Below are 21,468 nucleotides of genomic sequence, written 5' to 3'. Positions count from 1 at the left end.
GGAATTACAACTAGAAGAGATGATAGATGAAGATCAAAATAAGAAGATTTGAAGATCTTATCAAGTTGTTAAGAGAGAAGGCTTAAGCCCCCATCTTGAAGCTTAAGCCTCCTAAACAAGCAAATAGCATCTGCCTATGGGAGCTTAAGCTCCCATTTCGAAGCTTAAGCCTCCTAAACATGCAAAAAGCCTCTGTCCTTGGGCGCTTAAGCCCCCAACTCAGGGCTTAAGCACGTTGCAAGAAGAAAATTCCAGCTCGAGGAGCGCACTTAAGCGCGCAACGCGAATCCTGCAGGCACCGTTCTAGGGGGCTTAAGCGCGAATGACCAAGCTTAAGCGTCCCATAAACCCAACTTAGGCCCATACGAGGTACTCAACTAGGATACAAACTCTTGGCCAATAAATAACACATTTGGGGGTCAGAATACATAACTTTTGATATTCTAAGAGAGTCTTTGGTGCTTGGAGGCAGAGGGAACGCGGAGAAACATCCAGTTCATGTTCGTGAGCGGCGGAGACGGATCAACATCAAGTTTGCACTAGGGATATTGAAGATTCACCAATCATCTATGGAGTTTGGGGGAGCTTTTATATTGTCTTTCATTCTTGATATTGTTATGTCTGGCTAGTTCTTTAAGTAGTTAGGGTTAGATGGAATTTAATCGATTTATTAGGCTTTGAACAATTCGTATGTTAATTTTCCTTTATATCATGAATGAAATTATCTATTTTTAATGCTTTATATAGGCTTGAATCTTATATAATGATCGTAGGCAAATGCATGACAATAGGAATGTTGGTGTGTGATCCTTATCTGATAATTTCATCGTACGCTATATGAATCTAGGGATAGACATAGAGTTTGCGTAATCTTTAAGATTCTTGAACTTAATGCTTGCATTCTTGGGGAATAACCGGGGAACTAGGGTTCTTGCAAGATTGTGAAAGTTTAGGGTAACAAGGGATTGAGCCCTAATTACATGCGAAAGAATTGATTGGATTGATATTAAGGACGATTAACATTAAGAAGGAATTCAACCGTAATAAAGAGATTAAAGGAAATCGAACCCCTAGCTACGTTCTTTTAAATCAATAAATTCAAATCTTTTAATTCTTTCTTTTAATTCTTGCGATTAATTAGTTTTAATATTCCAAAGTTCGAATTCAAATCCTGTTTCAAATACAATTTCAATTGTTCAACTAAATTTGCAATAGTGAATTAGTGTTTGAGTATAATCCTCGTGGGAACGATCTCTTATTCAATCATTATATTACTTGTACGATTGGTTCACTTGCCGTGAGTAGCAACACTTAGCCTATTCATTATAGTTCTCCCCTAATTGGCTTGTGCCAGCGTAAATGGCTAGGTCAAATATTTAGAGACAGGGGCTTCTGTTTTAGTTTACTATGGATCTATGTTGTAGAAGAAATATTTGTCCGTTAGAAGAGAGTTGACAAATTATAAGATTCACATTGGAAACTCAAATGTAAGTTTTTAAGATTTTAGGCTATAATATATATTAAATCTACTATATATATTATAGTGGATTGCCGCTTAGCCAATCAATAATAATTTTCCACTAATATAAACTTTTCTCTTTATCCAATATAAATTAAAAAAAATTAAAAAAAAATGTATTTGGAACATTTTATACTAATACAACTTACACTTTTAATTTTTATCATTAATTCTATTTATATTTAATTATTTTAATTTTTAAATTATATAATCATTCGACACAAATAAATATAAAATTCCTTATAAAGTAGCCCATAAACCCAAATATTATTAATACCATGTAAGAAGGCCTCGCATGGAGTGCAAAAGGATGAAGAGGGTGGTGATCACAAGGACCAACATGCATTGGACGACAATGACTGCAACAACTGCAAAGATTAAATCATTATTGTAACAGCAACTATTCGTTGTCCTTAGAACCAGAGAATCTTCCACCTTCCACCTCTGCAATGTGTCATCCTGATTAACAATTAAAATCTCCATTACCTTATTTTTTGTCCACAACTGAATGTACTTCTTTCAAAGGATAAATTAAATGTCTGTCATTATAAACAACCATCTTAACATACTGGCAAACGAGCAATTCCCCACTTTTTTAAGGAAGAATCAAACATTCAATTTTAACAACTTCATGATGCAATCAAAACAATCACACACGCAAATCCAAAAAAGAGAAAGGGAAGAAAAAATAGAGACATTGATTTACTATAGTTTACTTAATGTATATTATGTACAGCATTATGCATATTTGTTATAAAAAAAATATAAATAGAATTATAAACTCTAAGTAATAGCAGTTATTTATAGACTCAAGCTCAAACTATTAAAAAGAAAGAAAAATATTAAATCAGAGACCTGTAATAGTACCTGGTCTTCACGGTCTCGTCAACAAAAATAATCATCTGAATGCGAAGTATTAGTCAACAGAATATATTATTAACTCCTTGAGAATATTTGTAACTCCGTGAGTTTAATTTGGAGATTATTATACTCAAATAAGATTTATGTGCATGATTATTTAGATACGGAAAATAGTCACGTTTGGACATTAGCCACATTGACTCATTAAAAAAATTTATAAAACAAAAGGAAAAAGCAAGGCGATGGGTACTTAAAACTCTAATAAAGCATGTGTGTGTACATGTAATACTTGCAAGCGGCTATAATTTAAATAGAGGTAGAATATTCGGTTGGAATATGTATCTACTTCCTATGAATTATGAATAAGAATTGGCAGAAAAAAAAAAAAAAAAAAGTAAAAAGAGAAGTTGTAAAAGTGGGAACAATGACTATTTTGTCACTGTTGGCCAAAAAAATTACCAGATTGCCACGCAAACAGTAAATTTTGCCAAAATGCCACGTGGCATATTTCACTACACTGTGTAGCGAAATATGTGTGCAAATAATTCGCTACATAGTGTAACGAAATATGCCACGTCAAAACCAAAAATGCCACGTGTCAAAATTGTAGAAATTCGCTACACTGCTACGCCAACAGTAAATTTTGCCAAAATGCCACGTGGCATATTTCCTTCATCCGTTCATGCATTCTTCCATTTTTTCCAGTGTAATTCCCCAGGCATTTAGTTGTGTTCGTTCATGCTGTTGACAGATAATGCCATTTGTAAGAACCCGCACCGTTAATTAAGGAAGTTAATTAATTAAGTATGAGAAATTAAGAAATAATTCTATAATTGACCCTAATAATTATGATATGGCTTAAATAATTATGGTAAGTGTTTAATAAGGGTGAAAGTCGCTTTTCTGACGAAAAGTGCAGATAGCGATTCTGCTACTCGGTATAAATGCGTACCGATGAAGTATCCCGAAAAATTATAATAAGTGCATGAATATTCCTAGAATAATATATAGGATTGTGGTTTCAAGTTTCAAGTTAAAATAATGAGAACTGGTGCCAGAACTGATACTGGCTATGTAAAAGCGCGTACCGGAAAGGTGCTGCGAAAAATAAAATAAAAATATGATAAATCCTAGAAAAATGAGTAGGTTCAGATTCTGAAGTTTGAGATTGAAATGCTAAGCGTAGCTATTATTATTAATATTGTGTGTTTAATGTTAAGTGAACTATATATACTTGTGGGCTCTAAACCCTAGGCCATGTTGAGGCTGCCTACGTGAGGAATTTATGAACCCTCTTCAGCTTCCACCCTTCTTCTACCATTCCATAGCCATTTTCTTCTTGAACTCCACCAAAGGGATCTCCTTTGCTCCTTGTTCCTTCACCTTTTTAGTAGAGTGTTGTAAGGACAAGCCTTGTGTGAGTGAAAGGTCCTTGTTTTCTGAGTTTAGGCTGCTGTATTGAGGAGTTTTGTGGGCTGAGTTGGTGTTCATCTTTGGTGAGAGCCATTCCCTTGTCTTTGGAGGCTTCAAGGAGCCACCTTTGAGTAGAAAGGTCCAAGCTTGTGTTGTATTTTCGTGGCTTGGCAAAGTCAGAACCTTGGCGTGTAGTTGGAGACCTCTTTGTTGTCTCATTTTCGGAGTTGTGAGCCTTGGAGGTATACCATGATCACCTCTTTGTCATTTTGCGGTTTTAAGTTTGTTTAATCGGTTAAAAAGTAAAACTTGGATCATTTAAGTAAATGAATGTGTTTCTGAGTTCTTAAGATGTTGTTGAATATCTGTTTATGGAGTCATTGGACTCCAAATCACGTTTGGACCCTTAAAAGCGGGATTATGTAGAAGTCTGTTCGAATTTCTGCATTCTGTTGGAGAAGTATTCGAATACTTTTCGTGTAGTATTCGAATACTTATCCTCTGGTAATCGAATACTCCTTGCTGGAGTATTGGGATACTTTTCTGGGAAGAAAAGTATTCGGATACCTTTGAAGAAGTATTCGGATACCTTTGAAGAAGTATTCGAATACTGGATAGTATTCGAATACATTGAGTTTTGGTATTCGAATACTGTGGTATTCGGATACTGGGGGGTAAAGTATTCGGATACTGTGTGGTATTCGAATACTATAGTGAAAGTATTCGGATACTTTCTGGAGTAAAGGAGTATTCGAATACTCATCGAGGAGTATTTGAATACCTTCTGCAGAAACTGTCTAAAATGACTTAAAATGAGATGAAAAGCCTTTAGCACTTAATGTAACCTTGGTAAATGGTTATTGATGATTATTTACTGTAAAAACAGATTGTGATTGTGCTGTTTGTGGGCTTTGAACTAGTGTGGACTCTTGGCTTAGATAGTTAGCTTGCAAGGTAAGCTTTCGTGTCTTCGATTTAGTCATTGTTTGTTCCACCATGTCCCATAGAGGGATGGTTATATGCATGATGTGTTTTCATGTACTGTTTTATTGAAATGCTATTGAGATGTTAAGTGCAATTGCTTTATGATATGTATGTGGTGTTTCGCCTAAACAGGAAGCCATGGGGTGGTCCTGTGGGCGGGTACAACATGGGCGTGTATTGTGTGGGTAATAGACGTATTCCTGCACTTCTCTGATCAGTAGAATAGTTATAACATACATGACATGATTATCTGCTGCATTGCACTGGTTTTGGAACTTATACTGTTAAACTGCTTTTGAACTTATATTGCACATGTAAGTAAGCTTGGGGTGGAAGATCCTTGAGGACCCCTTGTCTTACTGAGATTTTTGTTTAGAGATCTCACCCTGCGTTTGGGGCACCATTTTCAGGTTCAGGTAATGCGGAGGTTGAGACCTCTAGCGGCAGGAGGCCGGAGCTTAACTGATATTGTTGTTTATATGATGACATGTTTGGATGCTGGTTTATATATGCTGATGATATGTTATTAACTGGTTATTATTATACTGTTGTTGTATTGAGACTTGATGAGTATGCTATTTATTTGGTGAGCATGGGGATTGTCCATGCCACATTGATTTGATGATGTTAAGTTTATTCGAGTTGTATAATTGTATCAGGAATATGTCCGGACTACGTGTTGTAGATTCGTGACTTAGATACTCACTTATTTATTTATGAGGTATTTCAGTTAGCTGTCTTTTGCAATTTATATACAGGCGATGTTTTTATGAAATTGATTAAGTAATTAACTTGGCTAATGATAATGACGTCATAATTGAAAAGAAAAGAAAATCGCAAATTTAATTAAGCGTGGCTTAATACGATGACATGTTAACAAACCAGGTATACACAGGGTGTTACACCATCATTCTTCAGACGCAATCCGTTCTATCTTAGGAGACAAGTATTCATCAACCTTCGATATCAGTGAGAGAACAAATTATCTTAAAGAGATACTTTCTGTGGGCTCGGATTTGTTCAAGTATTCTGCATACTTTGTTCATTCCTTTTCTATATTCTGACATACAGTGAGTTTGTTCTTTATTCTTTTCTATTGCATTGTGTTTATGATTAATAATCTCATCTGCTTCATACATGGGTTCAAACTTCTTAATGAATTTTAATATCACTCATTGTCTTCAACAATATATTCTTACTATCAAATATTCCTACTATCAATCGACTACTATTTTTTAGTCGTTGGATTTCACTTTTTAGCAGATAACCTCTGAGAAGTTTTTGAAGAGAGAAAAAAAAATAGTTTTTAATATATTCTCAAAAATACATAATTATATTAGAATAGTAATAGATTGGTAGTAGAAATATTTGGTAATATTAAGAATATCCTATCTCATTTAAATATTATGTTAAGTAACATTTCTATTCTCGTATAAATTCATAATTTTATTTTACTACTTTTAATTTAAAAAAGGCAAAAGCATTTATGCAGTTGTGACAGAAATACTTTGTCTGCTATAGATACAAAATTATCAGAAAACGATGTGGGATTCTGACAAAAAAAAATTACATTGTTTTATCCTTTTTTTGTCTCTGAAGAAGACACTACTTTTCTGCCACCGCTGAAAAGTAATGCCCTTTAAAAAATAATGTTCTCTCTTTTGAATCTTTTCCTATTTACATATTACCTCTTCTGGTTTATTTACATTTGTTTTCTGATCGTAAATTCAATTTCTTCATATGATATTTTTTTATTAATATTCTTAATGTTAATGTTGATATTTTTTTATTATATATCATTTTTAATCATACTATATAACCCACTCACACTTTGACGCAGTGGAAGGAAGTATTTATATAATTGCAAATAACTATAACAATGTATGATATCTACCTGTTGTTAATTTAGTGTATCTTATGAAACTTAACCTCCACCTCTACAACGTTAGATGAAGACCTTTTTCTTTGCCCCACTCTAATTTTTTTATGCCCCGTTCACCAACTCTAATAACTTACTTCCCCTGTTTAGAGGGTCATAATAATTTAGTAGAGGACCAAGCCACCTCTCCCCTGTAACCTAATTGGCAACAAGAGGTTCTCATTTGAAGCAATGACAGAGTGGAAATATTTTAAATGCACACAAAATTAATGTAATTTTTTTATATAAAAAAATAAAAATAATGTTTATAATTAAAGATTTCTATAAGCTTTGATGGAAAAACACAAAATATATTACCAAAAAATAAAAAATAATGCTTACTTCTAAATGTTTATATAAATTTGAAGGGGACAATCACCTTTGCTAGCATCTCATTCGCTAGTGTTCAACCACTATTTGTTTACAAGAACGAAAAAACTCAAATCTACTGAGGTCCCAGCCAAGGATTTATTTGTCCAAAATAGTAGCACAGATGTGTCCATTTCAATTTCATGTTAGAGAGAATGAGGAAACCAACAAAGAGAAAGACATTTATCATGCTATTGTTAACCTTAATGGAAATTAAGATGAGTGTGAGGTAAAAAAGTAAAAGTCACATGTTCACTAAACATTTCAAGAGGAACATGGTCCTCCAAATGCATTCAATGACTCATGGTCCCCCTTTATTCATTACTTAGCTTAATGCTTTGACTTTAACAAGAGTTAAGTCCCTACTTCGTTTTTTCCTCTTTTAGGAACCAGACCTTGCAACTATATGGCTTAAAAAAGATAATGGGTTTGCGGAGTGTGCTAAAATGAATTAATGAGATACAAGAAAACAAAAGAAATTGTAAGGAGAAAACAAAAGTTAAGTCCCTACTTCGTTTTTCCCTCTTTTATACTACTCTAAAATGATTCAATATGATCAATTAAGATTATGAATATAAACTTCAAAATTATATGTATATATTGTAAGGAAAAAACACGAAACAGGGTCATACAATTATTAAATTGTAAATATGATTTTTTTTTTAAACACTCTTTAAGATTACAAGTATGTTTGAATTATACATAAGTGAAGTTTTCCTATACCAAATCATACTTTCATCTAATTTATTTTACAGTCAACATTCCTCTTACTTAATTAATAAATCCCGTATTTTATTGTCAAATTGATTTAATGTGAAATAATATATAATAATTTAACTTTATAAAAGAAATATTTATCACAATTTAAAGGATGGTAATAGTTAAAAGAAAAAATTTACGAACATCAATAGTAAATAAAATAAAATAAAAACCCAACTCAAATCATTACCTGAATAATAAATAGATTATACGAGTTGCCACGGAAATCTAGAGCTTCAATTTATTAAGTGTCACAATATAAAAATGAGATTTGTAACTTATGGAAAAAATTTGAAATTATGAGAGAAATAATAATGTGAGATTGTAAATATTCCAAACCAAGGCAGGATGAGATACAACTATGGAGAATAACCTAGTGATGCAATTAATACTTTTTTACGCGAATTAGTCTTACATATATTAATGACATGTTAATCTCGTAATTCATTATTTCAAACCATAATTTACCTTAAATGTTAAAAGAAATAAGTTAATTTCCTTAGTCGCTCAAGTATAAAAGGAATATGAACACAGTCACACAAGTCAGGCAGATAAGCCTTTAATGCATTTCAGTGTATTATGAAAAGTGGAATAAATATGAGGATAATTATTCCTATAAATACCGTGTTGGTTCTGGCATTTATTTATTACACCAAGTTGCATCACCAACCATGCCATCAATCACCACTTCAACATTGCTTTATGCATTATTTTATGTATAACTCATGACAAGCTTTCTTTGTTCTTTGGTAGCTAGAGTATGAAAACAGAGTAGGAATTGATGGATTCATACATATTTAAATCATGGGAAATAATTTTATTATGTTACAGGAAAAAAATTATCAAATGAAGTAGAAATAAAATTATAAATGGAACCAATAGATAAGAGGTGAGACTCATCCCTCTTTTATGTGTGTAAAAAATTTGTCTCTTTTATGTAACATAAGACAAATATAACCCTTAAATCATATATATTTAAACAATAATTAAAACTATAAACTTTCTGCTACCAAAAAGTATAAAAAAGTTTATCTTGGCTACAAACCACAAACTTATGCAATCAAATTTAGGGAAAAAATACTAAACATACCAAAGAACCCGACAACATTAATAATCCCTTGATGTAAACTACATTCAGTGCACTGCGTCAGCATAATATTTTTGGGAAACTGGCACTGGTATTTACATATTCTATATGATCAAGATACAAAATATTAAGTCAATTAGTGTTTTGAATTGAATAGTTTAAAAATAAATACACCGTATACATACAAAAAGTATTTCTTGGATGCAATGAGAATTAAGAAATATTTGAAGTAAATTAAGGACTTGTATAACTTAAAGACATGCTATGGATGAGTACAATTTTTTCCAGTTTTGATCTTGAGACATTTGCCCTCTAGACAAAGACAAGGAAGTCACCCACCCAAATTATTTTTGAAATTTAGGCTCTGACTCAGATTTCCAAACCCTAATATGAGCATGTCTGTATGAAATTTCTTTCCTCCAAAATTTACTTTTATAAATAAAATGAGTGTAGCTATAAATGAATGTTTGAATATCAGTTTTTTTTTTTTTAAAAAAACAAAATCTTATTTTTAACTAAAATTTCTACCTTGTTAAAAACAATAAAAGTCAAAAACAAAAAAAATTGCTTAAAATCTCCACGGATTATTGCGGGGAAATAGATATTCTGGCAAAACTGGTTCTCTGGATTTCGGATCCACTTGACTCGAAGTTGTAGTATTTCTTCCAATCAACACATACCCAGTTCGAAACCAACGAATAACAATTACCAAAATCCAGAAAACTTGACTCGAAAATTGACGATAATTCAAAGCACTCCCTCGGATTCAAACTCCAAAATTAACCACAACCGATCCTCAACCAATCCCACCGGACACCATCAATATTGCCGCCACAATCAAATTTTAATTTCATGATTTTTACATTCTTTTTTAGTAGCATAAAATTGCTTTTTAACATTTACATCTAAATAATTTTTTTCATTAAATTTTTTTTTACATATTAAATTCAAATACAAAATAATTTTAACTTCTACAAAAAGTCCTTCTAAAACAAGACGTAAAAGTCATTTTTTAAAAATAAAAAACACTGATATTCCAAACATGTCACAAGAGTCTTCAGTAATCAAACAATATGTACTCAATATTCAGCTGCCAAAGTTAATCTGCTCAGTAAATTTAATGATCTACATATTGAGATGAAAAGTTAAAACAGAAACATTGTATCATTTCTCATAAATATTGATATGATGCATAAGTGTACCCTTAACTACATGAATTCTTCACGGACACCACGCACCCGGCGCGCGCACAAACGAACCAGAAAGCTAACACTCGTCATCACTTGTAAAATTCAAAGTCAGTGTCAGGCTTCTTCACATTCGTCCTATAACCCTTTTCAAAGTCCTTTGGCAGTATGACATATCTATTCTTACGAACAGCATGCATTCCTGCTTCTTGACAAATAGCTGCTATCTGCAGGCACCAACAATCATCAAATAATTAATGCCGTTTATATAATACAAAGAACTGTTGAGATGGTAATCTTGTATTTTGACGTTAAACTTCTAAAAAATTTGCTGCTTCTCTTTCCTCTCACCGCTATCTCTTTCAGTACCAAAGTTAAAACTAAAATTTATGTATATAATCTTAAGTGCAACTTTAGACTTTTGAGGCCTTGGAAGGTTGAAAATGGAGGAAGGTTTGTTGCTTGTTAATCTGTGAGGGTGGGAGAAATTGTATAGCAAGATCATACATAAAAATCTTATTGTTAAATCAAACAATTGTGCCTTTCATCTTTCTCCCCCATCTGCTGTTTCTAAATTCTAATCTAGAATATGAAGTTTCTACCTCAACTATACACCATTGCTCCCGGCATACCACCCTCTTCCCATTGAGGGCAGCCTGCAAGAAGCCTTGCTGAAAATATATTCAAGCAACAAATCCTCCACAGAATAATCCTTCACACAATAATAACAATTCACTTCCCACAATCCCATCTATTTACATAAACATTTTGATTTTGGAAAACTACATTAAGAGAATAGCTTCAACTCTGTGTTCAGTGATTTCACCCAGGTTTCCCCCATGCAGTAATGCAATCGAGCTAATCAATTAATCTAAAGTACCTTAAATAAAGAAACATGATAATTTTCTTTAAAACATCAGTTTCATTTAAAAAAAAAAACTGTCAAAAGCTGCAGCTTATTTTCCACAAGTCTTCAACTATATTCAAAAATTGTAACAGAGATTTTCAAAGAAGCTGCCACCCACTCAAGTAAGTTTTCAAAGTTGCTTTAAGCCTTCTTGCATGATGATGGAAGTGAAAAACAAGAAATTTTAAAAAGTTTCAATAATTGGATAAATCATTTATGAGCATGTAATTAATAACTAGTGTGCCTCCATAAGATGATTAACATCATGAAAACTATTGAATTAGATTTGAACCAACCTCAGCTGCACTAATTTTGTCGGGACGAGAAACGTAATCCTCCAGATCCACCTCATCACCCAAGTTCATTTTGGCTGTGCAAACCTGTTCAATAGTAAACCATCAAATAATAGGCTAGCAAGCAGCTGAAAGTAAGGTATTAAATAATTCAATATAAATGCATCTGAAGGTCTGCAAAACAAACAGAAATTTATCACACATGAAATATAAAATGTCCTATTGCATCTATAAACATGGAATACCGACACAGTATAAAATTATAACACATAGAATAGCCAAAAGACTTGCCTGAAATACAAGCCTCTTTTGGCGTCTATCAGGTAAAGGGAACTCAATCTTGCGATCAAGCCTTCCAGGACGCAAAAGAGCAGGATCCAAAGTGTCTGCTCGGTTAGTTGCCATGATGACTTTAACATTTACTGTTTGGTCAAAACCATCCATCTGAACAAAAGAAACATGTAATTAAACCAGAAATTCAGAGAATATCTAAAACCAAAGAGGAAGTGTATTCAAAATAAAGAGCCAACGGTTAAGAGATAAGTGAAGACTAAACCACTGTAGCTCAGCAGGGTTTGGTAAGAATAACCAACAGCACTCTTATTAAACCTGACAGAAATATCTTTTTATAGATACCTGATTCAAAAGTTCCATGAGGATACGCTGTACTTCTCTATCAGCTCCAGTTTGGGCATCAAATCTAGCAGTAGCTATTGCATCAACCTCATCGATAAATATAATTGCAGGGGCATTCTCTTTTGCAAGACGAAATACATCACGTACCATCCGTGGACCCTGAAATATAAATAGCAGCGAAGATCTGAAGATATTGCAGTAAATAATTGATAAACAATTAATTCTTCTTTCTAGGAAGATAATATGAATTTTGACACACCCAAGAAACTTTAGGACCATAGTTGTTGTTTCCTGTCCATAATGGACAGGAAACAACACACTAATGAAATCCCAATAAAATATATACAATCCACAAAATCGAAACAAAATTACTAAATATAACGCAACAACATCAATGCTATGAATCGGGAATCCATTATCTTCAAAAACAAACTACAGCAGCAAAGTTATAATATTGTTAACATCAACTCAAATGCAGATGACTTCAAAATCATACCTCACCAAGATACTTCTGCACAAACTCAGATCCCACAACCCTGATGAAGGCAGCAGTGGTGTGATTAGCAACAGCTTTGGCAAGCATTGTTTTACCAGTGCCAGGGGGACCATATAGAAGAACACCACGTGGAGGATCAATACCAATTTGTTTGTATAGTTCATGATGTGTAAGGGGTAGCTCTACAGCCTCACGAATTTCCTGCTTTTGGATATCACATCCTCCAATGTCCTAAAACAATAAAAACCATAATAAGATGGTACAGACAGACGACATAAAAGAAGCTAAATATGACAACAATACATACTAAACAGAAGGCCTAAGAAATATACCACAAAAAGCAATCGCTAATCCTTGTTAGTATCAGTGCCATTGGCTAAACCAAAATAAATAATACAGCAGAAATAATGTTCCTGTATCACACTTCATCACCACTCTCATCTTCTACATTAGACACCATTTCATTTCTTAAAAGGTCAAGTTGCCACTTGATACTCATATATGAGGGACCTACTCGTATAGCATATAATTTAATGAATATCTAATCAGCTATGTGCGGCAACCTCTGGCATCGGAATCCAGGATTTCAAGCTACAAATAAAGAGTTAAGGTTAAGGAAACTCCCCCAAGCTCAATTATGGGTCTCACTCTCACACTTGAAGTAAGAAGATTCTACTCTGGTTAAATTGCAACGACAAACCCGAGAAACTTGAATTCTCCAAAGTGAACTCAACAGTTTATATGGTAAGTGCGGTTAAGGCTAACTATCTGGGGCATTGTCTCTAACACTTGTACATATCCCGGGGGTCTTATCCTAAACAAACTATAAAAGAACCTCTGTGAATGTAATGACAATTCAGTTTTTAGAATGAGCCCAAAAATCCGCAGATATTGAGCAATAACAGAAGACATTTATCCCCTCTTAATTCAAAGTTTAATCAGACAATATGTATCTGATTTAACTGTCTCATCAAAATCAAAGTCCTAGATTCACTTCAAAAATATCTTAGCTAAAACATTCTTTAACATCCTAGAAGAGACCAAGTAGTCTCCTCTAGGTTTAACGATATCCCAACACTCACTCACAGAAAGAAAAGACGCTACATCACCTCCAAACAATAAGACTAGGATTGACACAATATTAAGACACATTCAATCCGAACCCAGAATAACAACAGAAAACATTATAACATAAAATAAATTAATAAACTCCCCAAAAAAACACAAAAAGCAATGCACGAATTCAAAGTCCAGTTCCTCTTCAGCAAATAATTTATTACTAATTCCATTTAGATTTTATCGAAGCAGTTCAAACCACAAATACAAAAGCTAAATTTTCATTTCTCCTCAACTAAAACGGATCAAACTGCAATTGAAAATCATTACAAAAAACAAAAATAACTAAATTAGCACTAAAAGCAAAACCCTAGATTTCGTTTTACTTTCAAAAGAAATCGATAATCCAAAACCAATAGGTAAAAAAATTTAACGAACTGACATTATAAGTGACATCAGGCTTCTCGGACTGGCTGAGGAGGGAGATGCTGGAGTCGGCCTCCGGCGGCAGAACATCGACGAGCGCATTGGAGTGGCGGTGGAGGGCGACAGAGGCGGAGGGTTTGAGGAGCTCGCGGTTGATGGTGCTGAGGATCCGAACATAGTAGTTGGATCCGGTTGTGGATCCGACGATGCCGTTGTTCTGGTCGACCATCTCCATGAACTGGCCAATTACAAGAGGAACGGATTGGATCCTCTTCACCTCTTCTTGCGCACGTAGAAGCTCACGCTTCAGGTTCTTTTGTTCGTCCTTAACGTACTCCTCTTGGATGTCGATGAACTCTAGCTGTCTCTGCAGCGACTTGAGGCGGCTGTAGAGGTCGTCTTCGTCGGAGCTTGGATCGCCGCCTTGCATGTAGTCCGATTTCGTCGACGGAAGGAACGGTGGCGGTTCCGATAAGGGCTTAGGGTCCAACACCATCGCTGAGGATCCCATGCTTGTTGATGAAGAGAGAGAGAGAAAGAGAAGAATGAATAGAGTGAAAGAAAACCAGGAGTTTGGGCGAATAGGGTTTGGAATTGGAAATGCTGTTTATCTGAAAAAAAAAAAAAAAAAAAAAAAAAAAAAAAAGTGTTTATCTTTTTTAATAGGAGAAAAATATTTGTTATTTATGATATAAAGTTATAATTATAAGAGATAGATAGACACAAAAAAAATTATTTAAAATTAAAATAAAATTATCCACTTTCTTACTCCCATAATTTTTATTTTTTATATCTATCTCTCTTAAAACGACATAATTTATAATGACAAACACCTACTTTTTTTTAATATTTTCGCCACAAAAGATAGAATGATGAAAACGAACTCGTATCCGTGTTACCGAAGAAATTCCATCGTTGATTTACGATAATACATGCCTTTTAGGTTTTAATAGAAAATTTTCATAAAAATAATGAAATTAAAAATTAAACTTTAAAGATATTTTCAACAAGTAATGCTTATAAGATTTAAAATTTTCACTTTTTTCAAAAAAAATAAAAATTGGTATAAGAGTATTGCAAAAGGCTAAAGCAAAAACAACAAAGCTATATGTATAAAAAAAAAAAAAAAAAAACAAAGGTACTACTAACTAGAATCTAAACTCTTGCCAAAAAAAAAATTAAATATTATTTTTTCATAATTATTTATGAAAATATAGTTATTTTATAACTAAATATAGACTTATTACACTTAAATATATCCAAAATTAGACATGACCACTAATATTTAAACTTAAGCTGTGTCTCAAGAAAAAAAAAATACATCTAGCCCAATAGAAAGACACGCATAAGCTAAGCGTGGCCTAATATTTTCTTGATTTCAGCTTGATTATTTTTTTTTATACAAAATTTTTCTCTAATTTTATGAGATAATTATCTTATGTTTTTTCACTTCAAAAATTGCACCCTCTCTTCTTTTTCTTTTTTTGCTTTTTAATAGGTACTTCACTTAGATTTTTTCTATAGTATGAAAGAACTACTCTCATGTAATATGAGAGTAATATTTTTTTTTATATTATCTTTTGGTTTGTCTTCCTTTATTTTATTTTATTAGAAAATATCCTATTTAATTTCTATATACTATAATATGCCAATTTTAAGTATTTGATTTTTCTCATGATAGAAATCAAACTAAATCATAAGCTTCCCTCCAATGGCAGAGGGTAGCAAGCATAAGCTTCTTGAACGTTCTCAGGTTGCCACCGCCAAATATTCTTGTTTCACTCGCACAGTATTTGACATATTCTACTAGGCAGGTTCACTTTGTGTGAAAAGTGCCTTCTTCGATATACACTACCAAATACTGATATATGGAATTTTTTTTTATTTCTGAAAAATAAATTTTGCAAATTTTATTTATTCACGTTTGACAGAAATTTATTTGAAAATCTGATTTTTTTAAGATTCTGATTTATGAACAAATTGTATAGTAAAATAACATCCAAAAATAATACCGACAGGGTAATATTCTTGAAATCTCGGATATTAAGAAAATTTGATATTCTTAATAATATTTAACAATTAATCAAATACAGAATTAGTAAACTTGAGTCTGTTCTTAATAATATTTTTGCCTATCAAATAATTTTTTGGTTACATTCCCGATAAATTCATTTTCCTAATATATTTATGATAATCATGATTCTTGAACAAAAATAATTTTTTCCGCTACTAAACACCCCCCTTAAAAGCAAGTATTGCACGTGGAGAACAACTACTCTGTCAGATTTCTGGGACGTATCAAAGTCCATGGTTCACACTCAGCAAGATTCAAGAAATGCTTCAAAACATTTCCCAAAAAAACATATATCTGGTTTTGAGATTTTGATTAACTTCAGGCATGTGGGATTTTGCAAACCACACATCCTCTAGATAAGTAGGCCAGAACAAATAAACAATAACCCCAGGGATAAAAAAGGACCAACCCCACCCATAATCCAAAACACTAGCAGCAAGAAGAGAACCACTAATGTTACCAACAAAAGTGTGAGCATTCCAAACACCCATTATAAGTTCCCTATTCGTCTTTCCAAACCAGTTACCAATCACAGCAACAACAGAAGGCCAACTCGTTGCTTGAAACAACCCTGCAATCATTTGCATCGAGAATACGGTTGCAGGAATTTTCTATAACATGAGAAAAAAGGAATTCATAAACAATAGGAGAATAGTTTTTCATGTTACCGAAAAAGCCTATTCTCTTGCCATGTGACTCAAATTAAAAAAATAAAATAAAGACATGGTGAACCCCATTATACTTTTGTGTTTGTGTTGGAGATATGACCTTATCATGTAGATAGACATCTTTTCATATAAGATATTTAGTTTGTTGTAATCCTAGTTGTTAGCAACATATTCGATTATTCTCAGTTATTTTAGGATAGTTCCAGCTTTTAGGTTTGTTAGGTTTGTTAATATTTTGCTGATTCTTATTGTATTCAATTCAGCCTATTTAAAGGCAACCTATTGGAATATCAAATCAACCAATTGGTACCATATTTTATCTTGGTATCAGAGCTTTCCATAACCATACTTTCGCAACACCTACAGAGGGCGAAAGCTTGTCCAAATCGCATTTGGCTCCAGGCGGTAACAGCAACAGTCTTAAGACTTCCGATCCCGCATCTCCATTCTACTTAGGCGGTTCGAGTAACCCTGGTGTCATCTTGACGACCGTCATGCTGCGAGGGGAGGCCAATTACGAAAATTGGGCAAAGCTCATGAAAAACGCTCTCAAGGCCAAAAATAAAACCAGTTTCATAGATGGCTCTATCAAAAAACCAGACAAGGAGATCCAAGACGAATGGTGTGCATGGGAGATGTGCAACTCCATGATCAATGGGTGGATTCGCAACACCATTGATGCCAAATTACAACCTTTTATTAAGTGCTTTGATGACGTCAAAGATTTGTGGGAGGACTTGAAGGAGAGGTATGTTGTTCAGAATTTTCCAAAACAGTATCAACTCAGAGCTGCTCTCACAAACACACGACAACAAGGAAGTACTATTGGTGAATATTACAGCAAGCTCCGCGCGATCTGGGATGAGCTCGAAGGTGGCAAGATTTCCAAATCATGCGTTTGTGGAGATAATTGCGCATTGGCGAAAGAGATAGAAGAAGGCAGAGAATATGAACGCGTGTATCAATTCCTTATGGGATTGGATGAGGCGTCCTTTAGGAACTTACGTTCTTAGATTCTTAATACTACTCCTCTTCCAACTCTTAATAAAGTTTATGCATTGTTACACAGGAGGAGACACACCGCGCCATTGCCCGCGGCCATGATGATCGCAGAGCTGTCATTGGCTATGCAGCCCGCACTGAAGCCAGTGGCGGACGAGACCCTAACGAGCAACGTATGCTTGCGGACCAACCAGTGGTTCATCCTCCATGTCCTCATTATGGGAAGACCAACCATGATCCATCTCGTTGCTGGAAAATTATTGGTTTTCTACCTATTCGTGGAGCAACTCGCGAACGGGGAAGGGGACGTATTTGCGGACGTGGTTCTCATGAACAAGTATATGCCATGCAAACATCTGACGTTCCTCAACCAGCAACCGTGTCGTCTTCACCGACAGCAGCTGCGTTCTCGGTTCTTACTCCTGAAGTGGTGCATAAACTCATGACATTGGTAGATAACTCTCAAACAAATCAAACCACTGACAAATTGTCTGGTAAGGCTACTCAATCTCAATGGCTTATTGATAGTGGTGCCTCAGCATATGACAGGCACATTGGATTTATTGACTGATGTTAGAAAGATTAAACCTCTAGCAGTGGGGTTACCTAATGGTGCAATTACTCATACAGAACAACAAGGGACAATGGTGTTTAATAACAATTTTATATTGTCAGACGTCTTGTTTGTCCCACATTTGCGCTGCAATTTGATCTCAATTTCTCAATTATTGCAGCAGAGTAACAACAAAGTGATTTTTACTAATGGAAAATGTATTTTGCAGGACCAAGCATTAATGAGGGAGACTGGATTTGGTGATGTTCATGCAGGAGTTTATGTGTTTCAACCAAAGCATGCTTCAGTTTCAACCGTAAGGGTTCAAGAGTCTGCAGAGTTGTGGCACATGCGATTGGGTCATCCATCCTATGAAGTTGTGTCTTTGCTTCCTTTATTTTCCCATGTTTCAGCTAAAATTGCAGTAAATAATACGGCATGTGCCATCTGTTGTCGTGCTAAACACACTAGGACTATGTTTCATTCCAATAGTAATCAAAGTAAACAATGTTTTGATTTAATTCACTGTCATACATGGGGACCCTATCATTCTTCTTCTTCTTCAGGTGTACATTATTTTTTAACAATTGTTGATGATTTCAGTCGATTTGTTTGGGTGTATATGTTAGCTGAAAAGAAAGAGACTTGCGATCGTATTCAAAAATTTGTAGCTATGATCAGAACACAATTTGGAAAGATGATAAAAATTTTACGTTCTGATAATGGGTCTGAATTTAAATCTAATAAATTGCTGCAACTATATCACGAAAATGGGATAATTCATCAAACATCTTGTGTTTATACACCGGAACAAAATGGAAGGGTAGACGAAAACATAGACACATTCTCAATGTATCTCGAGCATTACTGTTTCAGGCCAATTTATCCATTGATTTTTGGGAAGAAAGTGTGCTTGCAGGAGTCCATTTGATTAATAGAACACCATCCAAAATCCTCTCTGGTCGTACACCTCATGATTTATTATATGGGGTAGTTCCAAAATATGAACACTTGAAGACTTTTGGATGTTTGTGCTTTGCTAATGTGAGACCCAAACCTGCGGATAAATTTGCTTCTCGATCCCACAAATGCTTGTTTGTAGGATATCCTGTTGACCAGAAGGGTTGGAGAGTATATGATTTAGAGAGTAACGATTTTTTTGTATGCAGAGATGTGAAATTTTATGAAGATATTTTTCCCTTGTCTTCATCATCATTGCATGCATCTAGTAAGCCAAATGATCCTCTACAAGATGCATCCATGTTGCTGTCACAGCCCACCATTAATGACGCAAACCATGCAGCCATAACCGAAGGCAATACAGAAGTCAAGGGTAGTGATGTTGCACCACAAAATTCACCGCTCCAAACCGAAAAAGTAACTCCTGCACCGTGTTCTTTAGTGCTGCAAACCGAAGACAATACTACACCTTCAGCGCTGCAAACCGCAGAAAATACTGCACCATGTTCATCCATGCCGCACCATAAAGAAGGAAGATGACAGCGAGCACGCAAAGTTCCATCTTATCTCCAAGATTATGAATGCCATGCTATTGAACACATAACTCTTTTCCTGCTGCCCAACTCAGTCACTCCTCACATGCAAGGTCAAGTATTAAATATCCATTATGTAATTTTCTAAGTTTATCTAAATTTTCTCCATCCCACCGTGCATTTGTAGCAGCTATTGATGCAGGATGTGAGCCTCGCCATTTCAGAGAAGCCCGCAAAATTCGAAATGGGTAGATGCTACGAGAAAAGAAATCACTGCACTGGAGGATAATGGGACTTGGGCAGTCACGTCTTTGCCATCTGGTCGAAGAGCATACCTAGCACATGGGTTTTCAAGATTAAATATCATTCTGATGGAACCGTGGAAAGATATAAGGCACGGTTAGTTATTGCAGGTAACCATCAAATAGAAAGAGAAGACTGTGGTGAGACATATGCGCCAGTTGCAAAAATGACAATTGTTGGAACTCTTTTGGCTGTTGCAGCAGCTAAGCAGTGGGAACTACATCAACTAGATGTGCATAATGCTTTTCTAAATGGAGAGCTTAGTGAAGAGGTGTATATAAAGTTTCCACCAGGATTTAGTAATGGAACCAAAGATCAAGTTTACCGTTTGAAAAAGTCACTCTATGGTTTAAGACAATCCCCAAGAAACTAGTTTAGCAAATTGAGCTCATCGCTTATAAAATACGAGTTTCAATAATCTCATGCTGATTACACTTTGTTCACATTCCAAAGAGGTGATATCTTTCTTGCTCTCCTGGTTTATGTTGATGATATGGTTTTGGCAGGAAATAATACTCAAGCATGCGATCAAGTCAAGGAATATTTAAACAAGTGCTTTAAAATCAAGGATTTAGGCAAGCTGAAATATTTTCTTGGGATTGAAATAGCCCGTAACAAAGAAGGAATACTTATGTGTCAGCGAAAATATGCTCTTGATATTTTACATGAAGCAGGTCTTAGTGGAGCAAACCAGCTATGTCCCCTATTGAACAAAATCATCGACTTGGCCTTGCTAACGGACCAGACATTGATAATCCTGAGAGATATAGAAGATTGATTGGCAAGTTGATTTATCTAAACATCACAAGACCAGACTTGAGCTATGCTATTCATGTTCTTTCTCAATTTATGCAGCATCCAAAGCAAATTCACTATGATGTTGTTCTACGAGTGTTAAGGTACGTGAAACAAAATCCTGGTCAAGGACTTTTATTGAAAACCACACGTGATCTCCAAATCCATGCGTATTGTGATTCTGATTGGGCTTCTTGTCCTCTCACAAGAAGATCTGTTACTGGATATTTTGTTATGTTGGGCACATCACCTATTTCATGGAGAATGAAGAAACATGTCACAGTTGCACGATCTTCTGCTGAAGCTGAGTATAGAGTCATGGCAGCTGCTATAGCAGAGTTAGTTTGGTTAAAAGGATTTCTTGCTTCTCTTGGTGTAATTCATATGATACTCATGCAGTTATTTTTTGTTAATACAGCAGCACTTCACATTGCTGCTAATCCCGTTTTTCATGAGCAGACGAAACACATTGAGCTGGATTGCCATTTCGTTCGAGAACATATTCAGGCGAACACCATTGCTACTTCACATGTTCGATCTTCATCCTAACTGGCATATCTTTTTACCAAAGCTTTGGGACAATTCGTGTTTCTTGCATTCCTTCCCAAGTTGGGTATTTCATCCTTACATGCTCCAACTTGAGGGGGAGTGTTGGAGATATGACCTTAT

At 34.6% G+C, this 21,468-nt stretch overlaps 2 protein-coding genes across 2 annotated transcripts; one reads left to right on the top strand and one right to left on the bottom strand.

Moving 5' to 3' along the window:
• Nucleotides 1–9,917: 9,917 nt before the first annotated feature.
• LOC133310942 (26S proteasome regulatory subunit 6B homolog) lies at nucleotides 9,918–14,475 on the bottom strand. The gene is made up of 6 exons (XM_061511936.1): nucleotides 13,928–14,475; nucleotides 12,430–12,660; nucleotides 11,934–12,092; nucleotides 11,589–11,741; nucleotides 11,301–11,384; nucleotides 9,918–10,324 (listed from the first exon to the last, which is right to left on the bottom strand). Exons 1-6 carry the CDS (start codon nucleotides 14,420–14,422, stop codon nucleotides 10,190–10,192), a joined length of 1,257 nt encoding a protein of 418 aa, XP_061367920.1. The 5' UTR covers nucleotides 14,423–14,475; the 3' UTR covers nucleotides 9,918–10,189.
• Nucleotides 14,476–16,218: 1,743 nt separating this feature from the next.
• LOC133310934 (uncharacterized) lies at nucleotides 16,219–20,377 on the top strand. Its single transcript, XM_061511929.1, has 7 exons — nucleotides 16,219–16,307; nucleotides 16,928–17,639; nucleotides 17,723–18,149; nucleotides 18,205–18,302; nucleotides 18,438–18,632; nucleotides 19,085–19,585; nucleotides 20,030–20,377. The coding sequence occupies exons 1-7, from the start codon at nucleotides 16,219–16,221 to the stop codon at nucleotides 20,375–20,377; spliced, it is 2,370 nt and encodes a 789-aa protein (XP_061367913.1).
• Nucleotides 20,378–21,468: the final 1,091 nt, after the last annotated feature.

This window comes from Gastrolobium bilobum, unplaced genomic scaffold, assembly GCF_033153095.1.
Source record: "Gastrolobium bilobum isolate Gb01-03AN ecotype WA unplaced genomic scaffold, APGP_CSIRO_Gbil_v1 utg803, whole genome shotgun sequence".
NCBI lineage: Eukaryota > Viridiplantae > Streptophyta > Magnoliopsida > Fabales > Fabaceae > Gastrolobium > Gastrolobium bilobum.
Note: the sequence above shows the minus strand (reverse complement) of the source record. Positions and strands in the feature narration are given on the sequence as shown.